This window comes from Sorex fumeus, unplaced genomic scaffold (genome assembly GCF_029834395.1).
Source record: "Sorex fumeus unplaced genomic scaffold, SorFum_2.1 ptg000025l, whole genome shotgun sequence".
Classification (NCBI taxonomy): Eukaryota; Metazoa; Chordata; class Mammalia; order Eulipotyphla; family Soricidae; genus Sorex; species Sorex fumeus.
In genome coordinates this window covers 1,490,918-1,509,798 of record NW_026606082.1, presented here as the reverse complement: position 1 = coordinate 1,509,798, position 18,881 = coordinate 1,490,918, and the positions used below count along the sequence as shown (strand labels likewise).

At 56.0% G+C, this 18,881-nt stretch overlaps 1 protein-coding gene across 1 annotated transcript in view; it reads right to left on the bottom strand.

Moving 5' to 3' along the window:
* Positions 1-515: 515 nt before the first annotated feature.
* Positions 516-18,881, bottom strand: part of MYO1H (myosin IH) — a 55,554-nt gene continuing 37,188 nt past the window's right edge. The window contains exons 20-31 of the mRNA XM_056114468.1: positions 17,144-17,220; positions 15,969-16,037; positions 9,070-9,154; positions 7,746-7,905; positions 6,445-6,528; positions 5,796-5,889; positions 5,436-5,491; positions 4,764-4,899; positions 4,356-4,426; positions 4,149-4,246; positions 3,027-3,126; positions 516-617 (exon numbers count right to left, since the gene is read on the bottom strand). Of these exons, the coding sequence (XP_055970443.1) occupies positions 516-617; positions 3,027-3,126; positions 4,149-4,246; positions 4,356-4,426; positions 4,764-4,899; positions 5,436-5,491; positions 5,796-5,889; positions 6,445-6,528; positions 7,746-7,905; positions 9,070-9,154; positions 15,969-16,037; positions 17,144-17,220 (1,132 nt within the window). The remainder of the gene's footprint in view (positions 618-3,026; positions 3,127-4,148; positions 4,247-4,355; positions 4,427-4,763; positions 4,900-5,435; positions 5,492-5,795; positions 5,890-6,444; positions 6,529-7,745; positions 7,906-9,069; positions 9,155-15,968; positions 16,038-17,143; positions 17,221-18,881) is intronic.

Sequence of the window (18,881 nt, the reverse complement as noted above, 5' to 3'; positions counted from 1 at the left end):
TCTCTCGACATTTCCTTTTCTTGCAACTTTGAAGTTTCTGTAGTTTCGCGTTTTGACTTCCCGGGGATAGGAAAAGACTCAGAAAACATTCCATGTCCGTCGCCTGTCGCCGTGAGGTGACAGAGGGATGTCTTGTCCGGCTCTGTCACCAAATGCGGTCTCCAGGGAACTGAGTCTTTGTGAGTTGGCCTGAAGGGCAAACGAGTCTAAGCAAAATGCTGTCACTGGGCAATGAGTCAGGTTTACTTCACTCGAAAATCGTGAGCCATTTCATGTAACAAGTTCGGTTCGTTCCCATCAGCGCTCTGTCACCGTGACTAGGGGCCCCTGCCCAGGTGATTATCCTGGCACAGCCGCTCCCTCAGGGTACCCCCCACCCCCACCCCCCAGCTGTGTGTCTCCGTATGAAAAAAAGTGCTCTAAGCTTCAGAAGTAGTGGCTGCATTGTGCAAGCATTTGTGGGCGTATGTACAATAAAAGTTCCACTTCCATTCAAATCTGTTTTCTGGGTCTTTTCAGAAATAATCTGCTTTCCCTCCATTCAGCAGGCGCAGGGTGGCAGCGGCGTGGTCACCGCTGCCCCGGGTGGGGAATGAGGTGGAACTTACCAGCTGGAACTGCAGACAGCGCTCAGAAACAAAGGTCAAAGAATGGGTAAAGCTGCATTTATTGAAAGCAAACATCCCCTTTTGCAGGGCCCTGAAGTGTCGTGTACCTGCGGGCCGTTTGCTCCAAGCTGCTGCGAGTTTGGAAAGGGAGAAACTTGCTTGTCCCAGAGTAGCGGGGCCCAGTTCCCCCTGGGTGGGGGGCCCGTCGGGGATCTTTGTGCCAGCCCTTCCGGTGACTTGAGGCTGGATCCCTCACAGACACCACGACCAGCGCCACACCCACAGGGCCCAGCTGTGTCTCCGGGCTCGCCCCTTCCCCTGGGCTGTGGAATCAGCCTTGAAGGCGCAGCTCCCTGGTGCCAGTTCGTCGGTCAGTCGGTCAGCAGCGGCGGCAGGAGCGGGGACGTCCTCCTCTGTCAGGACCCCATGTGGACCGACACCTACGAGAGTCAGCGCTTGGGTCAGGACTCTCCCGCCAGGGCTCCCTGGGAAGGGAGCGATTTTCACCGACTGTCACCTGAGGAATTCGGTCCCACCCACCACCAGACAAGCCACATTCGGTAACGGGCTCCGAGCCCCAGGCCCGTTGGCATCTTCAGCCAGAGTAGTCAGGAAGAGGCGATGTCAGCGCAGAGGGAGTCGAAATCAGAGGCTGATGTGCTGGTACCGTGGGTGGCGTGCTTCCCTCGGACGTAGCCAACCCGGTGTGTAATCCCCAGCACCCCACGTGGTCCCCCATGCTCTTTCTAGGAGTGATCCCTGAGCACCGCCGGGTGTAACCAAAAACCAAAAACGAAACAGTCGGTTGAAGACAGCATGTAAACTAAAAAATATGCTTATATTGGGTTATAAAACGATGCTGACATTTTGTTTGGTGGGGGGTAGGTGTTGGGGCCACACCCAGTGGTACTTGGATCACTGCTGGCAGAGTTCAGGGAACTGACCACATGTGGTATTGGGGTCGAATCAGGTTGACTGCAGGCAAGGCAAGCCCCTTCCTTGCTGTCTCTCTCTCCGGCTTAAATGTTTTCATTTGTCCCTCAAGAATTCATAGTATTTCAGGGGCTGGAACAATAGCACAGCGGGTAGGGCGTTTGCCTTGCACGCGGCCAGCATGGGTTCGATTCCTAGCATCCCATGTGGTCCCCTGAGCACCTCCAGGAGTGATTCCTGAGTGCATGAGCCAGAAGGAACCCCTGAGCATTGCGGGCATGACCCTAAAAGAAAAAAAATAGTATTTCAGGTTTATTCTCGGATAGAAGACGGCTGTACTCGAGCCACGTATATAAAGATCCGTAGTTAAATGTGAATTTGAAATGTGGGCAGGCATCTGGCACAGAGAGAGTACATACTTTGCATGGATGAGGTCCCCAGAAGAAAAATGTGGAACTCGAGCAATAGTACAGCAGGTAGGGCACTTGCCTCGCACACGGCAGACCGGGGTTCGATCCCCAGTGTCCCAAATGGTCCCCTAAGCACTGCCAGGAGTGATTCCTGAGTGCAGAGCCAGGAGTAACCCCTGAGCATTATCAGATGTGGTCCCCAAACCAAACAAAACATGTCTGAGGTTCTTAATTATTGGCAGAGTGAATACTTTCCGGTGGGGCGGGTCCTCGCAGGGTGGGAGATCAAACCCAGAGCCTCGATTCCACAGCCTGTAAGATGCATCAGCCTTGGCTTTTGAGTCCGTGTCCTCCCTTGGACACGTGTCTCGCTTGCTGGTATCTGTGTTTGCTTTTTCCATTCAGGAGAAGCCCCGTATTCTCTCTTGAACCTGTACTTCCCTTTCTCTTCCCCACAGCTACGTTGAATTAAAACATTTGCTTCCCCAAAAAGGGGGTGGGATGGGGAATTCAGCCTCTTGGCTTTTGATACGTCATTTCCGGCCATGACTGAGTCAAGAGTCAGCTCCTCATATCACCTGTGGTGAGGGTTCTGGGCCTGTCAGCCTGGTACGAGGCTCCAGGTGCGAGTCTCAGATGACAGATTCCCAGCCCCCGGCCTGACACCCTCATGTCCCCCAAGGAAACCCGTTTAGTGTCGGCCTTGCTCGCTGGCAGATAAAGCTTCCCACCCCCACCCCCTCAGGGTTTGAAACAATAACATCCCCCCCCAAAAAAAAACTTAAAAGCTTCCTTTTTCTCCGGTTTTGAGCCACGGATCCAGCAGAGCTCAGGAGCTGTTCCCAGCTCCGTGCTGAGGAGGGACCCCTGGTGGTGGTCCAGGGCTATATGAGATGGACTGGGTTGCCAGCTGTGGGCAGGGCAAGGGCCTTCATCCCCGTGCACTGTGTTCTTCAGATGTAGATGTGAAAACAGGGTGACAGCGAATGCAGTTACCATGGTGAGGCTTGGGATTCTCTCGTGCATTCTCTCCCCAAAACGGTTTCCCTCCCTCCCCCACTCCTCCGCCACTCACCACTGTTAATTGTCCTTTTTTGTCTTTATAGATTTGTTCTTCCGGTCCAGTGTCGAAAACAATTGTACCTTCTCTCCCAGGACTTATATAAAACTGCAAACTTAAAATGCACAAAGCGTTAAGTGACTGCTCCCCCTCGCCTCAGGGCAGCCAAGGAGAAAGCTGGACCAAGCTCAGGATTGAATTCAGGGTCCTTCGCTTGCCTCTGATGGCACCAGTAAACTACCCATTTCTGGCATCATTTGACCCTCATTCAGCTGGGCTGTGTCTCTGGCTTTTGGGACCACTCTGGGATCACTCCTGGGCGTTGTCAGGAGACCCTAGGACGTGTTGGGGTACAGGCCCAGCCACGTGTAAGGCAAACGCCTTCGCCACTGCACTATCTCACCGGCACCCATCAGTTGAGGATCTGAAAAGCCCTGTCTGAAAGTCAGGGGCGTAGAGTGGTCGTGGGGCTCTCCTGGGCCCACAGAACAGATCATCCCACTCTCCCTGACCCGTGGGGACTTTCTCCTCTGGCCACAGAACTGGACCCCTGGGATGGTGTGGGTACCGGCAGTCCTGGGGCTGTGCGTGGCACCTCCCTGGGCTGCTGAAAGACCTATGGAGCCTCAGGGTGGCCTCGCGGTGTGTGAGCACTCGGGAATCACTCCTGGTAGTGCCAGGGGCGACGGGAGGGGATATATGGGGTTCTGGGGACTAAACCCGGGTTGACTGCAAGCGATAGCACAGTGGTAGGGCGTTTGCCTTACAAGTGGCCAACATGGCCAACCCGAGTTCGATTCCTCTGCCCCTCTTGGAGAGCCCAGCAAGCTACCGAGAGTATTTCACCCGCACGGCAGAGCCTGGCAAGCTAACCGTGATGTACTCGATATGCCAAACATAGTAACAAGTCTCACGATGGAGATGTTACTGGGCCCGCTCGAGCAAATCGATGAACAACAGGAGGACCGTGACCCGTGACGCAGGCAAGGCAAGCTCCAGCCCTGTGCACTCTGGCCCCTTCCTGGATGCCTTGAGGCATCATTTGCGGTAAGGGTATGTCCACGCACCATCTCCCCCACCCCTGCTGTGGCTCAGTTCCTAGCCCCCTCTCGGAGCGGGACAGACAGAGCCACCCACCTGCCCTGAACGACGTGGACGAGGTTCTCCTTCTTAACCAGCAAGACGAGCTTGGTGACGACCTCAAAGATATATTCGCACTGCAGGATGGCATCCCCCTGGGCGGAGAGGAGAGCGCAGGGGCTCACCAGCACCCCGAGGCCTGTCCGCGCCGCCTGAGGGTGGGGGTTCCCGTGTTTTCTCTGGGGACTTTGTTTTCTCATTTACCTTTTGCTTGTGGACCTCGGGCGAAACGTGGATGACCAAGAGCCCGTCCCGCAGGTTGCTCGTGGAGACCCCTTGAGACAGACCCTCAGTTAGACTAAGCCCAGGAATGGTGGGCACAAGAAAGGGCTGGAGGGAGACCTGCACGCGCATGGCCTGCGGGGAGCCAAGCTGGACCCCTGACACTGTGGGGTCCCCCAGCACAGCTCCTGTGTAGCCCCCAGGGCAGAAAGATGAGGGAGATCGGGGTCCCCCCCTCCCCGCCCCAGCCCTGAGCCACTTCTCCTAACTGGGTGCAGTGGGAGGAGCGCTCACACCAGAACGCGGGGTGCTGTGGGCTCACAGGTGTGTGTGTAGGACGGGGTCTACGCATCCTGGGTGCCACCAGCGTGGCGCCCGGCTTCCGCTCACCCCGGAGTGCCGCGTACTCGATTTTCTGCTTGATTATGGCCTCTTCAACCACGTAGGCGGCTTTCTGCGTGAGGAGCAGCTGCCGTGGGCGCGCCTTGGAGCTGGTCCTGTCGTATTTGATCACTGGGACGCCGTACTGCCAGGAGGGGACCGGGGGCATCGCTCAGCCCTGGCGAGGGCACAGGGAGCAGGCGGGGACTCCGGCAGGCTGGGAGCACGTGGGAAGCAGACTGGGAATATACGGGAACCCAGCAGGCCAGGAGCACACGGGGGACCCCAGTAGAATGGGAGGATGCAGGCTTTCGGTGGGCGCACTCCTGGTTCCCCACGTGCCCTACCTGGCCCAAGGAAGGCAGGGCTTGGCACTGGCCACCCGGGGCCTCCAGAGAGGCCAGCAGAGGCGCGTGTGGGCACTCAGCCCCCCACTGTGGGGCCCAGAGGATTCCGAGCAGCCACTAAGGACCACCTGCCCCCTTCCCCCGCCTGCCGTCAACCTCACAGCTACTAAACTGGAAAGCCCACTGGGGCTCCCGGGGCATCCTGCTCCCCACTAAGGCTGCTTCCTCCTCTGGGGGCTGCAGGACCCTGCACCCCACAGAGAACTCCCCTGTCCCCTCCAGATCCCCCATCTCACCAGCCTGTCCCGGCCGAGGCAGGACCCCACCTTCTCACCTGGATCTGGTCACTGCCGAGCAGCTGGAGCACCTTGGGGTTAATGTCGCCTTCATCTGGGAGGGAGGCAGAACTCAGTGGCCGCGAGACCCTCGGTAACACTCCAGTCGCCCTGGCAGCTGTGGCCGTGGCCGTGACCAAGGCCCTCGGTAGCTGGGAAATGCTGGGGTGTCCGACCTCTGTGGCTTGTTTAAGGGGGTTGGGAACCCTCCCGAGTGGGGCTTCGCGGGTCTGGGGGCCACTCCTGGTGATACCCGGCCAACTGGACTGGAGAGCTGAATTTGGAGGCCCCAGCAGGAGGGGTGGGACGGGCAGCCCTCCCGCGCCGTCTCTCCCGTCCCTAACGGCGAGCCGACTCACCGATGCGGCTGTGGGCGAAGGGTTGATTCAGACTCTCTGCGTAACCCTCTTTCTTGCCCCTGAAGACCGCGCTGGCTACCACCTTTTGCTGCATCTGGAAACACATTCGTCCCACGCACAGACACAGGGCCGGGCCCCACGGCAATCCCGGCTTTCCTGGCTGACCCTTGGTCCTGCTTCGTGGGCAGGCTGGACCCAGCTGGGTGTGGCCCTGTGGTCTCCATGGAGACTGAGGCTGACACTTCCCGTCATTGTTGGTCCCCCCAGAGGCGTCCTGGGCTCAGTCTGGGTCCAAGGGGCTGCCTGCTGGTGTGTGTGTGTGTGTGTGTGTGTGTGTGTGTGTGTGTGGTCCTGCTTCGTGGGCAGAGCCCAGAGGCGTCCTGGACTCAGGCTGGGTCCAAGGGGCTGCCTGCCAGCGTGTGTGTGTGTGTGTGTGTGTGTGTGTGTGTGTCTTTGTGTATATATCTGTGTGTGTGTGTGTCTCTGTGTGTGTCTGTGTGTGCATTGGGTGTTCACTAAGGGCTGACCTTGAGCGAGGGCTCCACTGAGCCACCTACCCATGCCACCCCGGGCTTTCCCTGCCACTGAGGATGAGGACGAGGCCCAGTGGGTCCAGCTGCCGCCCCTGCCCGCCCCCGCCCCTGCCTACCAGTGCTCTCCGCTCGGCTGTGATCCCGCAGCAGTACTTCCGCACCAGGTTCCTGGTGCACATGGTCCGGAGCAGCGCCGACGCCTGTGCGGAGGACACGGCCCTGCGTCCAGCTGCCCCGCCCGCACTTCCCACCTCCCCCCTGCGGGCTGGACAGTGCCTCCGGATTTCCAGTCCGGCTGCCTCTCTCTCATCCAAGAATGGCGCTCGCCCTCCAGATCTGCCCGCAGGCTTTTCTGCACTGCCCAGGGACTGAGATTCTTGGTTTGGTTTGGGGCCACACCTGACCATGCTCAGGGGGCCGTGAGGTGCCGAGGATCGAACCCTGGGCTTCCAGCACACACAGCCCATTGCCCTGTCTTCCTGACTTAAACTAGCACTTCTTTTCCGGCTTGGGGGTCCTACCTGGCGGTGCTCAGGGCTTACTCCTGGCTCCGCACTCAGGGATCAGGGCTGGTGGGCTCAGGGAAGCTTATGGGTGTTGGGGGTCGGACCTAGGTTGGTGCGTGCAAGGCAAACGCCCCTCCCACTCTGCTATGGCTCCGGCCCCAGCCAAGAGCTTCTTAAACTTGAACATGTGTGTGGAGCAGCGGACTCTTCATTCCGAGAGAGGCTGACTCAGGCTGGTGGGAGCCCAGGGGTTGACAGTGATTCTGCTCTCCAGACCCAGCGCCCTCAGACACCCCTCCCCGCTTCCTTGTTTGGTTGGTTTTGGGGTTAATTTCCCACATCCGGTAGTGCACAAGGCTTATTCCGCTGAGCACTTAGGAAGGAGTCACTCCTAGTGGTGCTTGGGGGACCATGTGGTAGATGAAACCAGGTTGGCTGCGTGCAAGGCAAACTCTCTCCCGGCTCTATTGCTGCAGCCCTGATCTGAGACCCCTGCCCCCCTTTTTTTGTTTCATATTGGGGCCACCACCAGCAGTGCTCCAGGCTTACTCCTGGCACTGTGCTCAGGGAATTACTCCTGACAGGGTTCAGGGAACCATGTGGGGTGCTGGGGATTAGACCCAGGTCAGGTGCATGAAAAGACAGGCTGCACTATTGCTTCGGCTCCGAGAACCCCACTTTGGAGTAACTGTTCCAGCTCGCGTGTCCACCTGGAAGGCGCTGTCCAGGAGAGAGGCCTTCCTCCGGGCTCCGGCCAGACCCACGCCAGCTCTTTGCATCCAGAAAGCAGCCCTCCAAGCCCACGCAGTCCATGCTCTCTTGCACACCTCTCAAAGAAGTGCTTGGCCGAGGGGGCACGAAGAGCGTGGGCAGCAGAGCCCTGCGCCAGGGGTCCCGGGCTAAGGCCTTACGTTTTCTAGGATGCCTGGCGGCCTCAGCCAACTCTTATCCAAGACGCTCTTTGGGACGTGATACCGCAGGTTCAAAATGTAATTCTTGCGCACCAGCAGGAGGAACTCCTCGTCATCGGGACTCAGGGGCTTGTCACGATGGATGAATCCCTTAATGAACCTAATGGAAAAGCGTTCTTTTAGTTTTCTTCTGCCTGGGGGCCACACCTGGCAGTGCTCAGGGTTTACTCCTGGCTCTGCTCTCAGGGTTCACTCCAGGCAGTGGGGGAGGGGGGGCATACAGAGCGCCGGGGATCAAACCTGGATCAGCTGCAGGCAAGACCAGTGTCCTACCCACTGTACTCTCACTTTGGCCCTTTGTTTTCTTTTTTAAAAAAATAATGGGGCCGGAGCGATAGCACAGCAGGTAGGGCGTTTGCCTTGCACGCGGCCGACCCGAGTTCGATCCTCGGCATCCCATATGGTCCCCCAAGCACCACCAGGAATAGTTCCTGATTGCAAAGCCAGGAGTAACCTCTGAGCATTGCTGGGTGTGACCCAAAAAGCAAATATATATATATATATATATATATATATATATTGGTGGGGTACCATATCCAGTGATGCTTAGGCAGAGAGTGGGAGTGTCACTCCTAGTGGTGTTAGGGGACCGTCAGGTGCCAGGGACGGACCCGGGCCTCCTGCATGCAAAGCCTGTGCTCTAGTCCTAAGATTTCTCTGACCGCATTTTCATTTTTGGATCTGTTTGTCCAGAGACCACCACCACTGAGATGATTTTGGTCACCGCTGAGAGCTCATGGCTCACATCTGCCTCCTAAGACACTCTGTGGCACCCGCCCCGTTTGCTCGGTTGGGTTCCAGTAATGTGGATTCATGGCCCTTCAGGGGAGCTATTCCATGCACTGCAGATTCCCAGCTTGCCCTGGAAGATGCAAAGGTCGGGCAGCTCGGACCCAGCCTCTCTCCAGCGAGGCCCCAGCGAACACGGGTGGGGACATCTTCTGCAGCCACCCGAGCTTTCCAGTTTGCTGCACTCCCCACCCTGCCTTAGTGTCCTCTCCCCGCTCATGCCTCTGACCTGTGCTGACCTCTGGGGTTACTGCATGCCGGGCCCTCTGCGCTAGGCTGAGCCACTGCAAACACGGGCCACTGTCAAGTTAGGGGGTGCAAAGGCCAGAGAGGGGGCTGCACGATTCAAGATAAAGGTGGCGCATAAACCCAAAAGGGTCAGCCCAGCCGTGGCGGTACCCTGAGGAGCCCCAGGACCCATAGCCGCGGGCCTCTCCTCCCCCCCTCCTGCCCACCCTCCCCGCCAAGAACTTACTTCCTGATGATCCACACGGCCCACTTCCTCTTTTCAGCCTCCTTCCGAGCCAGGACTCCACGCCAGTGGGCTTCAAGCCTGACAGCTGAAGGAGTCCACACAGTGTTAGGAGGGAACTGGGGCGCTGGGCAAAGGGTCTGTTTTTAGGGATTTTTTCTTTTTTGATTTTGGGGGTCATGCCCAGTGATGCACAGCGGTCACTCCTGGCTCTGCATTCAGGAATCACCCCGGCGGAGCTCAGGGGACCATATGGGATGCTGGGGATCGAACCCGGGTCGGCCGCATGTAAGGCAAATGCCCTCCCCGCTGTACTATCGCTCCAGCCCAAAGGGTCTGTTTTATACTGGAATGCAGAAGACTTTTTGCAGGACCTGCATTCTGCCCCAGGGGTCCTAGTCACCCACCCCACACCCCAGATGTGGCAAGCCCTAAGCCATACCTGTCCATCCTCGGCCAGGAGGGGCGGAAATGACCCAGACCACAGATATGAAAGGGGTGTGGGGTGGGACCCGTCACTTCTCTGGCTTGTCTCCGCCAGGGAACCCGCAGCGTGCTTAACCCTTTGCAGTCTCTGGAGATGGGGCTTGGCAAGTGTAGGGGCTAGCCCAAGGTTCTGCCCCCGGCACCACACACGTAAAATAGCATTTTTTAAAATGTAGGAGTACTGCTATTTATTCAGCCACTGATTAGCTGATTGAACTGTGCATGAACTCCATCTTTTTTTTGTTTTTTGCTTTTTGCGTCACACCTGGCGATGCACAGGGGTTGCTCCTGGCTCTGCACTCAGGAATTACCCCTGGCGGTGCTCAGGGGACCATATGGGATGCTGGGAATTGAACCCGGGTCAGCAAGGCAAATGCCCTACCTGCTGTTTTTTCATTTTTTATAATTTTATTTATTGAATCACCGTGAGAGCAGTTACAGAGTTTTCGGGTCTAAGTCTCAGTCATACAATGAAACACCCGTACCTTCACCAGTGCCCATTCTCCACCCCAACAACCCCAGTATGCCCCGATCCCACACCCTCCCCCTACCTGTGGGGGCAGATGATTTCCACATTACTTTCTCTTTACTTTGATCACATTCAATATTTTGACACCAGACCCACCATTATTATTTGAGACTTTACCCCAACACTCAGATCTGCTGAAAAGGCAACACTAGACAATTTGTGTTCTATTGCTGGTTATGAATAACATATGATGTCGCGTGGCTGCAGTAGTGGCCGCGTGATTTTGAAATTCTGAAACTTTAACACTTAAATCTGGAGGAATTTCTACCAAAACCTGCTGGGTTCCGAGATTTGCTCCTGAGTCTCTGGGATCATGGCCATTAAGCAGCTTGATCAGGAGCCAGAGAGGCGGTTCGTGGGCGATGATGACTTGGGGTCTTGTTGGGGTGGGGAGGAAAGGACCGGCTCCACCCCCATCCCATGAGGCCCAAAATGTCTCATCACTGCGGTCCCAAATCTGACTGTCCAGTGGCCTCTGGAGGGTGGTGGCCACCGGGCCGCCAGGGGGAACAGGCCAAAGCACGAAACCTATTTCCACCTGGGTTGGCCCAGCATTGGTAACCTACTGCAAGGACTGGATGCATTTCTGCCAAAAGCTGCTGGGTTTCGAGATTTGTTTCTGAGTCTCTGGGATCATGGACGTTAAGCAGTTCGATCAGGAACCAGAGAGGCCATGCCTCCAATGATATAGCTGATCCAGAGGTCATTTGTGGGGGTGTTTCCCACATACCTCACTTTTGGCCGTTTACTTTCTTGGTAAACTTTGCCCCAAGTTTTTGGGGTCTGGCCAAAGGCACAGCAGCAATTTTGGGGTATCTGGAAGTCTGAAGGCACCATCAGGCTGCTGATGCACTCGCCTCACAGGTATAGATTGACCTGCAGGTGGCACCATACCCCCAGCATTTAATTTTTTTGTTGGGGCCACAGCTGGCTGTGCGCAGACCCAACTCCTGGCTCTGTGCTCAGGGGGACTCTCAGGTGGCAGCTGAACTGGGGCGCCAGACACAGAGGGGGTCTTGGGGGGCATTATGAAGCCCCAGGAGGTACAAAGCTTTGTTGAGGGCCTCCCCCTGGTCTTTTGTCCCAGCAGAGGTGACAGTTATCGGTGAGTCTTGCTGGAGCGTGTGGGGCTGTGAGGCTTAGTATTCAGTATGAGCTGTCTTCCTTTTAAAACTGGGAGAGAGGCTCACTGGGCCGAGGGTGTGGTTTGCAGGCAGGAGACCCGGGTTCAAGCCCCAGCACTGCATGCTCCCCCAAACACTGCCTGGAGCCACCCCCAAGCATGGCGCTGGGAATAGCACCCAAGCCCTGCTGGGTGTGTCAAAAACCAAACCAAAACATCTGGGGTGAAACGGCTGCAGCTCACCGGCGGGGCACAAGCTTCTACACGGACAGGGCGCTGTACTCCTGCCCCGACACCACCAAAATCCAGGGCCGGAGGGATTGGATAACACAGTGGGGAGGGCGTTAGCCTTGTACACCACTAATCAGAGTTCGAACCCCAGCGCCCTATCGGGTCCCCCAAGTCCATCAGAAGTGATCTCTGACGTGGTCCCACATACACCACGAGGGTGATTCCTGAGCACAGAGCCAGGAGGGACCCCTGAACATCTCCGGGTGTGAGCCAAAATGGTCATGGTCACGGTTTTCCCGTTGTTCATCGATTTGCTCGAGCAGACCTAGTAACGTCTTCATCATGAGACTTGTTGTTACTGTGTCTGGCATCTCAAATACGTCACGGGGAGCTTGCCAGGCTCTGCCGTGCGGGCGAGATACTCTCGGTAGCTTGCTGGGCTCTCCGAGAGGGGCAGAGGAATCGAACTCGGGCTGGCCATGTTGGCTGCGTGCAGGGCAAACGCCCTACCCGCTGTGCTATCACTCCAGTGGAGCGATCAGTTAGCGTGCGGTACTTATACAGCAACATATGTGCAGGTGATGCCGAGGTTGTGAGCCAAAATCAAAGCCAAAAACATCTTATTTGGTTTATGTGTGAGGGCAATAGAAAAATCTTTCTCAGACACTTAAGAGCTAATGAAGCATTCCTTTCTTGAAGAAAAATTCCTTGAAGAAGCCCTAAATATGACAAGGAAATAAAAGTAAGTGAGTCCCATTAGAGGAATCTAGCGTCACAGAACATGTTCCAAGAAATGAAGCCAGTCGAGCTGTCTGCAGCAACAATTGCTTTCTAACATCACTAAACACTGACTGGAGAAATAGGGGGATAACCAAGAGCACGTATTTGACGTACCAGAGACGGGGAGGGGGTGGGAAGAAGTGACCCCGGGGAGGATGTCCTAAGCACGGCCCCGTGGCCCACCCCTTCCCTTCCTCCAACCCTGCCAAGAAAAGTAGGGTGGGGGCATGTTGGCTAACGCTGGGCTGTCCTTGCTCTGCCCACAGGGAGCTTAGGCTTATTGAACTACTCCCACAGCAGTGCCCCTGCGGCACACCCAGTTCCATCAGGCACTGTCAGACAAACAAACACTGTCCTCCCGTTGTTCATGGATTTGCTTGAGCGGGCCCAGTAACGTCTCCATTGTGAGACTTGTTGTTACTGCGTTTGGCACATCCAATACGTCACAGGGAGCTTGCCAGGCTCTGCCGCGCGGGCGAGATACTCTCAGTAGCTTGCCGGGCTCTCTGAGAGGGGCGGAAGAATCGAACCCGGCTCGGCCGGGCTGCCTGTGCACAAGGCAAACGCCCTACCGCTGTGCTATCGCTCCAGCCCCCATCAGGCACTAATTATCCTATACTGCTTTTCTCTTTCCTTGAGGTCATGTGCATGGTTTATTTAGCGATGTCCTTTTTGTATAGACACAGGAAGACAGTTCAAGCTATGCTCTGTAACATAGGAGCTAAATGCATTGTAGCACTGTCTGTAGCACCGTCCTCCCATTGTTCATCAGTGTGCTCAAGTGGGCACCAGTAACGCCTCCATTGTGAGACTTCTTGTTACTTTTTTTTTTGGCATATCGAATACGCTACAGGGAACTAGCCAGGCTCTGCCGTGTGGGCGGGATACTTTCGGTAGCTTGCCGGGCTCTCCGAGAGGGATGGAGGAATTGAACCTGGGTCGGCCACGTGCAAGGCAAACGCCCTACCTGCTGTGCTCCATCCCTGGAGCTAATTGACTCCAAAAAAATATTTACTCCTGGGCATCCATATTTACTTGACTTAAGCCTCAGTTGCCCTGAGTTCCTAGCACTCCAAAAGCAGGGTCCAAATGAAGGGACTGGATGGACCCAGGCCAAGCTGTGAGCTACCCTGGCATCAAAAGGAAACAAGCTAAGCATCATAAGTATAACAAGAGCCTGGTCATGGGACAAACTCTGTCATGACTCAAAAAGAAGTAACTGAATAGGGACCCTGCTGGGGTTAGGAAAGACTAACCTGGCCTGAGGACTGTGGTCTGGAATATATAGCGAGATGTCCCCAAGAAGAGTCTATCTTTAAGCTTCATACAGCTCTTACTGTGTTCACACAAAACTACTAGAACTATTATAAGAAATAAATATACTATGGTTGTTTAAGTGGATTACTAGCCGAGGAAAGGAGAAAGCAATACACCCTGGATGGAATCCCGCCCTTGAGTGGATCTCCGCTAGAGTGCTGAGCCCTCAGATGAGACTTTGTCCTTGAGTCCTAGGAATTCCCCTGCAGGAATGACTTCACCTCTGTTTGTTGTGACAATGTTTAACCCCACCTTTGTGTACCCCCACCCTTCATGGTTTCTATATAACTATGTTGTAAGGGGTAAGAGGGGACTAGACATTGAAGACTAGAAAGATGATGACTTTGGGAGCTTGGGACTTTGAGGTCTTTGAGGACCAGAAGGTCTATGAGGACCAGGAGGACTAGATAACACGACGAGACGAGGAAGGAGATAATGAAGGAGAGGACTTTGAAGTCTTCGGGGAGAATGGGATGATGGAACTAGGATGACCGGGACTGCGACCAAACTATGACTACGATTGGGCGATTGTGCTGTAAGGGGAGGGATCAGACTACGCTGGGGAAGAGAGAGAAATAAACCGACTACCGCGATGAGCCCGTAGTCCCTGTTTGGCCCCTGTGTGGCCCTTCGTCCATCCATCTCCGTCATCCAGCCTGGTGAGGCGGCTCTTGGCCACTGAACACTCGAGTCCCCCGTGCACCCACGACTTTTCTCTTGGAAACTCACAGGGGCAGGCCTCGCAGACTAGATTTCTGATTTCTGGCTTGTCTCCTGACTTATATGATTTTATTTTCTTCCTCGTGGCAATGCTCCTTCTGCTCTGAAACAATTCCGGACATTCATCCACAGAAGCAGGTTGAATTGCTGCCTATACTATCGGGTGCTATAGTTAGGGTTAGGGATAGGGTTAGGGTTAGGGTTAGGGTTAGGGTTTAGCGTTATGGTTATAGGGTTAGGGTTAGGGTTAGGGTTAGGGTTAAGGTTAGGGTTAGGGTTTAGGGTTAGGGTTTAGCGTTAGGGTTATAGGGTTAGGGTTAGGGTTAGGATTAGGGTTAGGGTTAGAGTTTAGTGTTAGGGTTAGAGTTTAGGGTTAGGGTTAGGGTTGTTACGGTTAGGGTTAGGATTAGGGTTAGGGTGCACGTGTAGGGTTATGGTTTAGGGTTAGGGTTATAGGGTTAGGGGTAGGGGTAGGGTAAGGGTTAGGGTTAGGGTTTAGGGTTAGTGTTATGGTTAGGGTTAGGGTTGTTAGGGCTATGGTTAGGGTTAGGGTTAGGATTTAGGGTTAGGGTTAGGGTTAGGGTTAAGGTTTAGGGGTAGGGGTAGGATTAGGGTTAGGGTGCGTGTGTAGGGTTAGGGTTAGGGTTTCGGGTTAGGGTTTTGGGTTAGGGTTTAGGTGTAGGTGTAGAGGTAGGGTTAGGGTAAGGGTTAGGGTTTAGGGTTAGGGTTAGGGTTAGGGTTGTTAGGGTTAGGGTTAGGGTTAGGGTTAGGGTTGGGTTAGGGTTAGGGTTAGGGTTAGGGTTAGGGTTAGGGTTAGGGTTGGGTTAGGGTTAGGGTTAGGGTTAGGGTTAGGGTTGTTAGGGTTAGGGTTACGGTTATAGTTATCTGCACAGGCCCACTGGTGGACTTTAAACAACTTAAATGCAAAATTTTAAAAAAAAAAACTCATCACTCCGACCAACAGAGTAGAGTACAAAACACTCATCACCACAGACCTACAGGGTCTGTGAGGTCCCTACAGCATGAGTTCTGCACAGCATGACACCTGTACAGCAGGAGGTCTATACAGCTGGGGGTCTCCCTTCCGAGAAGGCCATCCTTGGGCATTTCACTGCCACTAGAATGTTAGCTGGGTCAGTGCGGAAAGACCGTATCAGGAGGCTTGTTGTTCTTAAGCACACACATGGAAAGAGAAAGGTCGGCTGGACCCTAGGGGACCTGTCCATCCTTAACCAGGAGGGGCAGAAATGACCCAGACCATAGATGTGAAGGGGGGCGGTGGCACTTGTCTTCTGATGTTCCTGGCTTGTCTCTGCTGGGGGACACAGTCTCTGGGGATGAGCCTTGGCAAGTACAGGGGGTGGCCCAGGCTTCTGCCCCCGGCACCACACACACAAAAGTATCATTTAATTCATTTGTTGGGGCCACAGCTGGCTGTGCTCAGGGATCCCTCCTGGCGGTGCTCGGAGGACCGTATGGGATGCTGGCGATTGAACTCAGGTTGGCGACATGCAGGGCAAGCGCCCTCCCCCCACTGTCCTATTGCTCCATCCCACAAAAATATTATTTAACACGCACCAATAAAACACATCCAGGGCCCCAGTGAGCACCAGTGTGTCCTCACCTCCAATGTCCAGACGGGAAAGCAGCGGCCCCCAGGCCCCTCCCCCAGTTCCCCCGGGTCGGCCTGCTCTGGGCTCCGGGCCGGTTGCTCACCTGCTTGCCTCTTCAGCAGATACTCTCTCCGCTCCAGGCAGCCTCGGTACGTGGCTTGGATTCTTGCAACTGAGAAGACATCATGCAGATAAAGAACTTGGGGGCGTGGCTCCCACCTGTGTCTGTCTGTGGCCGCAGCCTTGAACCGGGAGGTGCAAAGTGGCCCTCCAGGCCGAAGGAGAGGACCCTGGCCCCCGGAAACGCCCAGAGCTTGCTCCCGTCACCCCTCGGTGCTCCAGGACCTGTCCTGGCACCTCACGCCTGACCCCGTCTGGCAGGAACGATGCGTTTCACACAGAGCACCGCAGGCCCCTGCCCACCTCTGCTCCCTGACAGGCTAAGGGGGGTCCACACCTGCCCTCTCCCCAACGGCCTGGTTTGGGGTGTTGCCACTCTTAGAGGTCAGCCATGAGACTGTCCTGCACAGTGCTTCGAAGACCCCAGGCCTATGGGTGGTCAGACGCTCTCTGCTCTCACAGAACACGCGGCAGGGACAGTGTCACTCTGCGGGCTGGCTCGGAGGCTGCCGAGACCCGGCAAGGAAAGAGCTTGGGTGCAGCTGCCCCCACCACGCTGGGCTTAGTGGCCAGAGTCCCTCCCGGCCAGCCAGCCCAGGTGCCCGAGACAGCCCCAGCCTCCTCCTCCCCCATTTTCTGCCCTCTTTGGTTTTGGGGTCACACCTGGCAGTGCTCAGGGATCACTCCTGGCGGTGCTCCGGGACCGTCTGGGAGGCCGGGGATCAAACCCAGGTTGGCTGTGTGCAAGGCTAGCACCCACCTGCTGCCCTGTTGCTCCAGCCCTGCTAACTTTCCTCAGCTGCCACTTACAAGCATCACCCCAACCCTGGGCTTTGTAGCAGCACCTGCAAACACTTACACTGCTCAAGGGCTCTGAGTGCACAGGGGGTCTGGACCAGAGCCAGGTAGCACGTTAGCCCCGAAGGCCTCATGCATCCACCTCACAGCCTCCAGTCACTCACAATAGGGGATTCTGATCACGCCTCAGAACCTGGCCTCCAATTGCCAAAGCAAAGGTGTCCGAGGTGTGCAATGTCTGGTGTGAGCCCACCCCTCACCCCAACCCCCAACTACGCCCCCCACTCCCCGGTTCTGGCATACCCTGAGCTAAATACTTTCATCTCCCGGGCAATGGGTAGAAAAAAAAATAAAACATACCTAATTGATGTTTGCTAAATTCAAAGGCATCTTCCGTGGCAAAGAGAGTTCTGGGGAATCGAATGAATATTTTGGTTCTAGAAGTACAGGGAAAGTTTGCGTTTACGTCAGTTTCCACCTGCGGTGGGCTGAATCCTCAACCCTCCCACGCGCACCCCAATCAACAACCATGCAGAGCCTTGAAAGCTGTGGTCTCATTCACAACGCTGGGAAGCGCCTGCAGAGGGTCCAGGTCAGGAGGGAGTGAGGTCAGCCTGCCCTCGGGGGACCCTGAGGCCAACTGAGGTGAGTGTCAAGGGGCAAGGGCAGAGAGGCAGCCGGGAGGCCTGGTCAGGGCAGGGCGTAGGCTGAGTGACGTGGCCATGAGCCAACGACCATCAGGAGCTGCTGGAGGCCCCACCCCCTGACCCCCCAGAGGGAGCAGGACCTTGCCCCACACGCTGATGCTGATGGTGGGTCCCAGAGCTAAAGGTGAGAGAACCTTCTAGAACATGTGAATGCTTTTTTTTTTTGCTTCGTTTCTGTTTGGGGGGCCACACTAGTTCTCAGGGATGACTCCTGGCTCTGTGCTTAGGGGTCACTCCTGCCTGGCAGGTTTGGGGGGACTATAAATACCAGGGAACCAGCCCAGGTCAGCCCCGTGCAAGGCAAGTGCCCTGCCCATTGTACTATCTCTCTGGCCCCCATTCTGGCCAGCTGGTGTTCATCTGTGATGCACACCTAGGGAACGAACACAGCGTCCTAACCTGGAGGTGCTTCTCTGGGCTCTAGACAGTGATGATGGGGACCAGGTTGACAGAACAGTAGAAAAGCCACTGGCCTTGCCGACGGCCGACCTTAGTTTGATCCCCGGCACCACAAGTAGGCCCCCGAGCACAGCCAGGAGGGATGCCTGAGCACAGAGCTAGGAGTCAGCCTTGAGCATCACCAGGTGTGACTCTAACCCCACCTCCCAAGAAGGCAGTTTGGGGACTGCAGTCCTGGCAAGACACGGGCACTCCCTGCACACCCCCATGTCTGGTCCCTCCCTGCTTCAGCCTTCGGAGAGGCAGCTCGACAGGGTGGCGACTTCTTCTTGGAGGGCCCGGGGAGCCTCACTCCCTCTGAGACACAGTTATGCTGGGACCTGAGGCTCACAGATGTGCCCACACGTGGTGGGGACGCTCAGCCTCTTGTATGCACTGAACTCGCTGAGGCCGGCGTATACCTTTCGTGGCTCACACGTGAAGGTGGCACCAATGTCGACGTACTCAAGAAAGTTTTGCTATGTGAACCCTAAGGGAGGGATGGCGGGAAACACACGTGCAGAGTCTGGTACCACTTGTGGGTTCGAGCGCCCCCTGGGGTGGGGGTGCCCAGAGCTGCTCCCTGGGAATAGGGGGGTGCGTACCCCAGCACTCTTCGCTGGTCCCTCCTCACTGGACGATCTCTCAGGTCCTCACGGTCCATCGGAGTCGTGGCAGAATCTCCCCCACACAGGTGTGACCTCGCCCATGCCCCTCCCATCTGTACGCCATGCCGCTCACCCAGCACCTCCCCCCCCGTTTAGAAGTGGGTGTCCCGTCCCCCGCAGTCCCCTCCCATGGGTGTGACTCTCGCCCTTCTCACTCCAGAGCTTGTCCTACGGTGGCTTCTGACAAGGACTATATACTGGGGTTTTGTCTGTCCCTGAGTCCCTGGTCCCCAAACCCGATGGCCGTTGATGCGACCAGGGTGGTCCGGCATCTTTGGCTAAGAC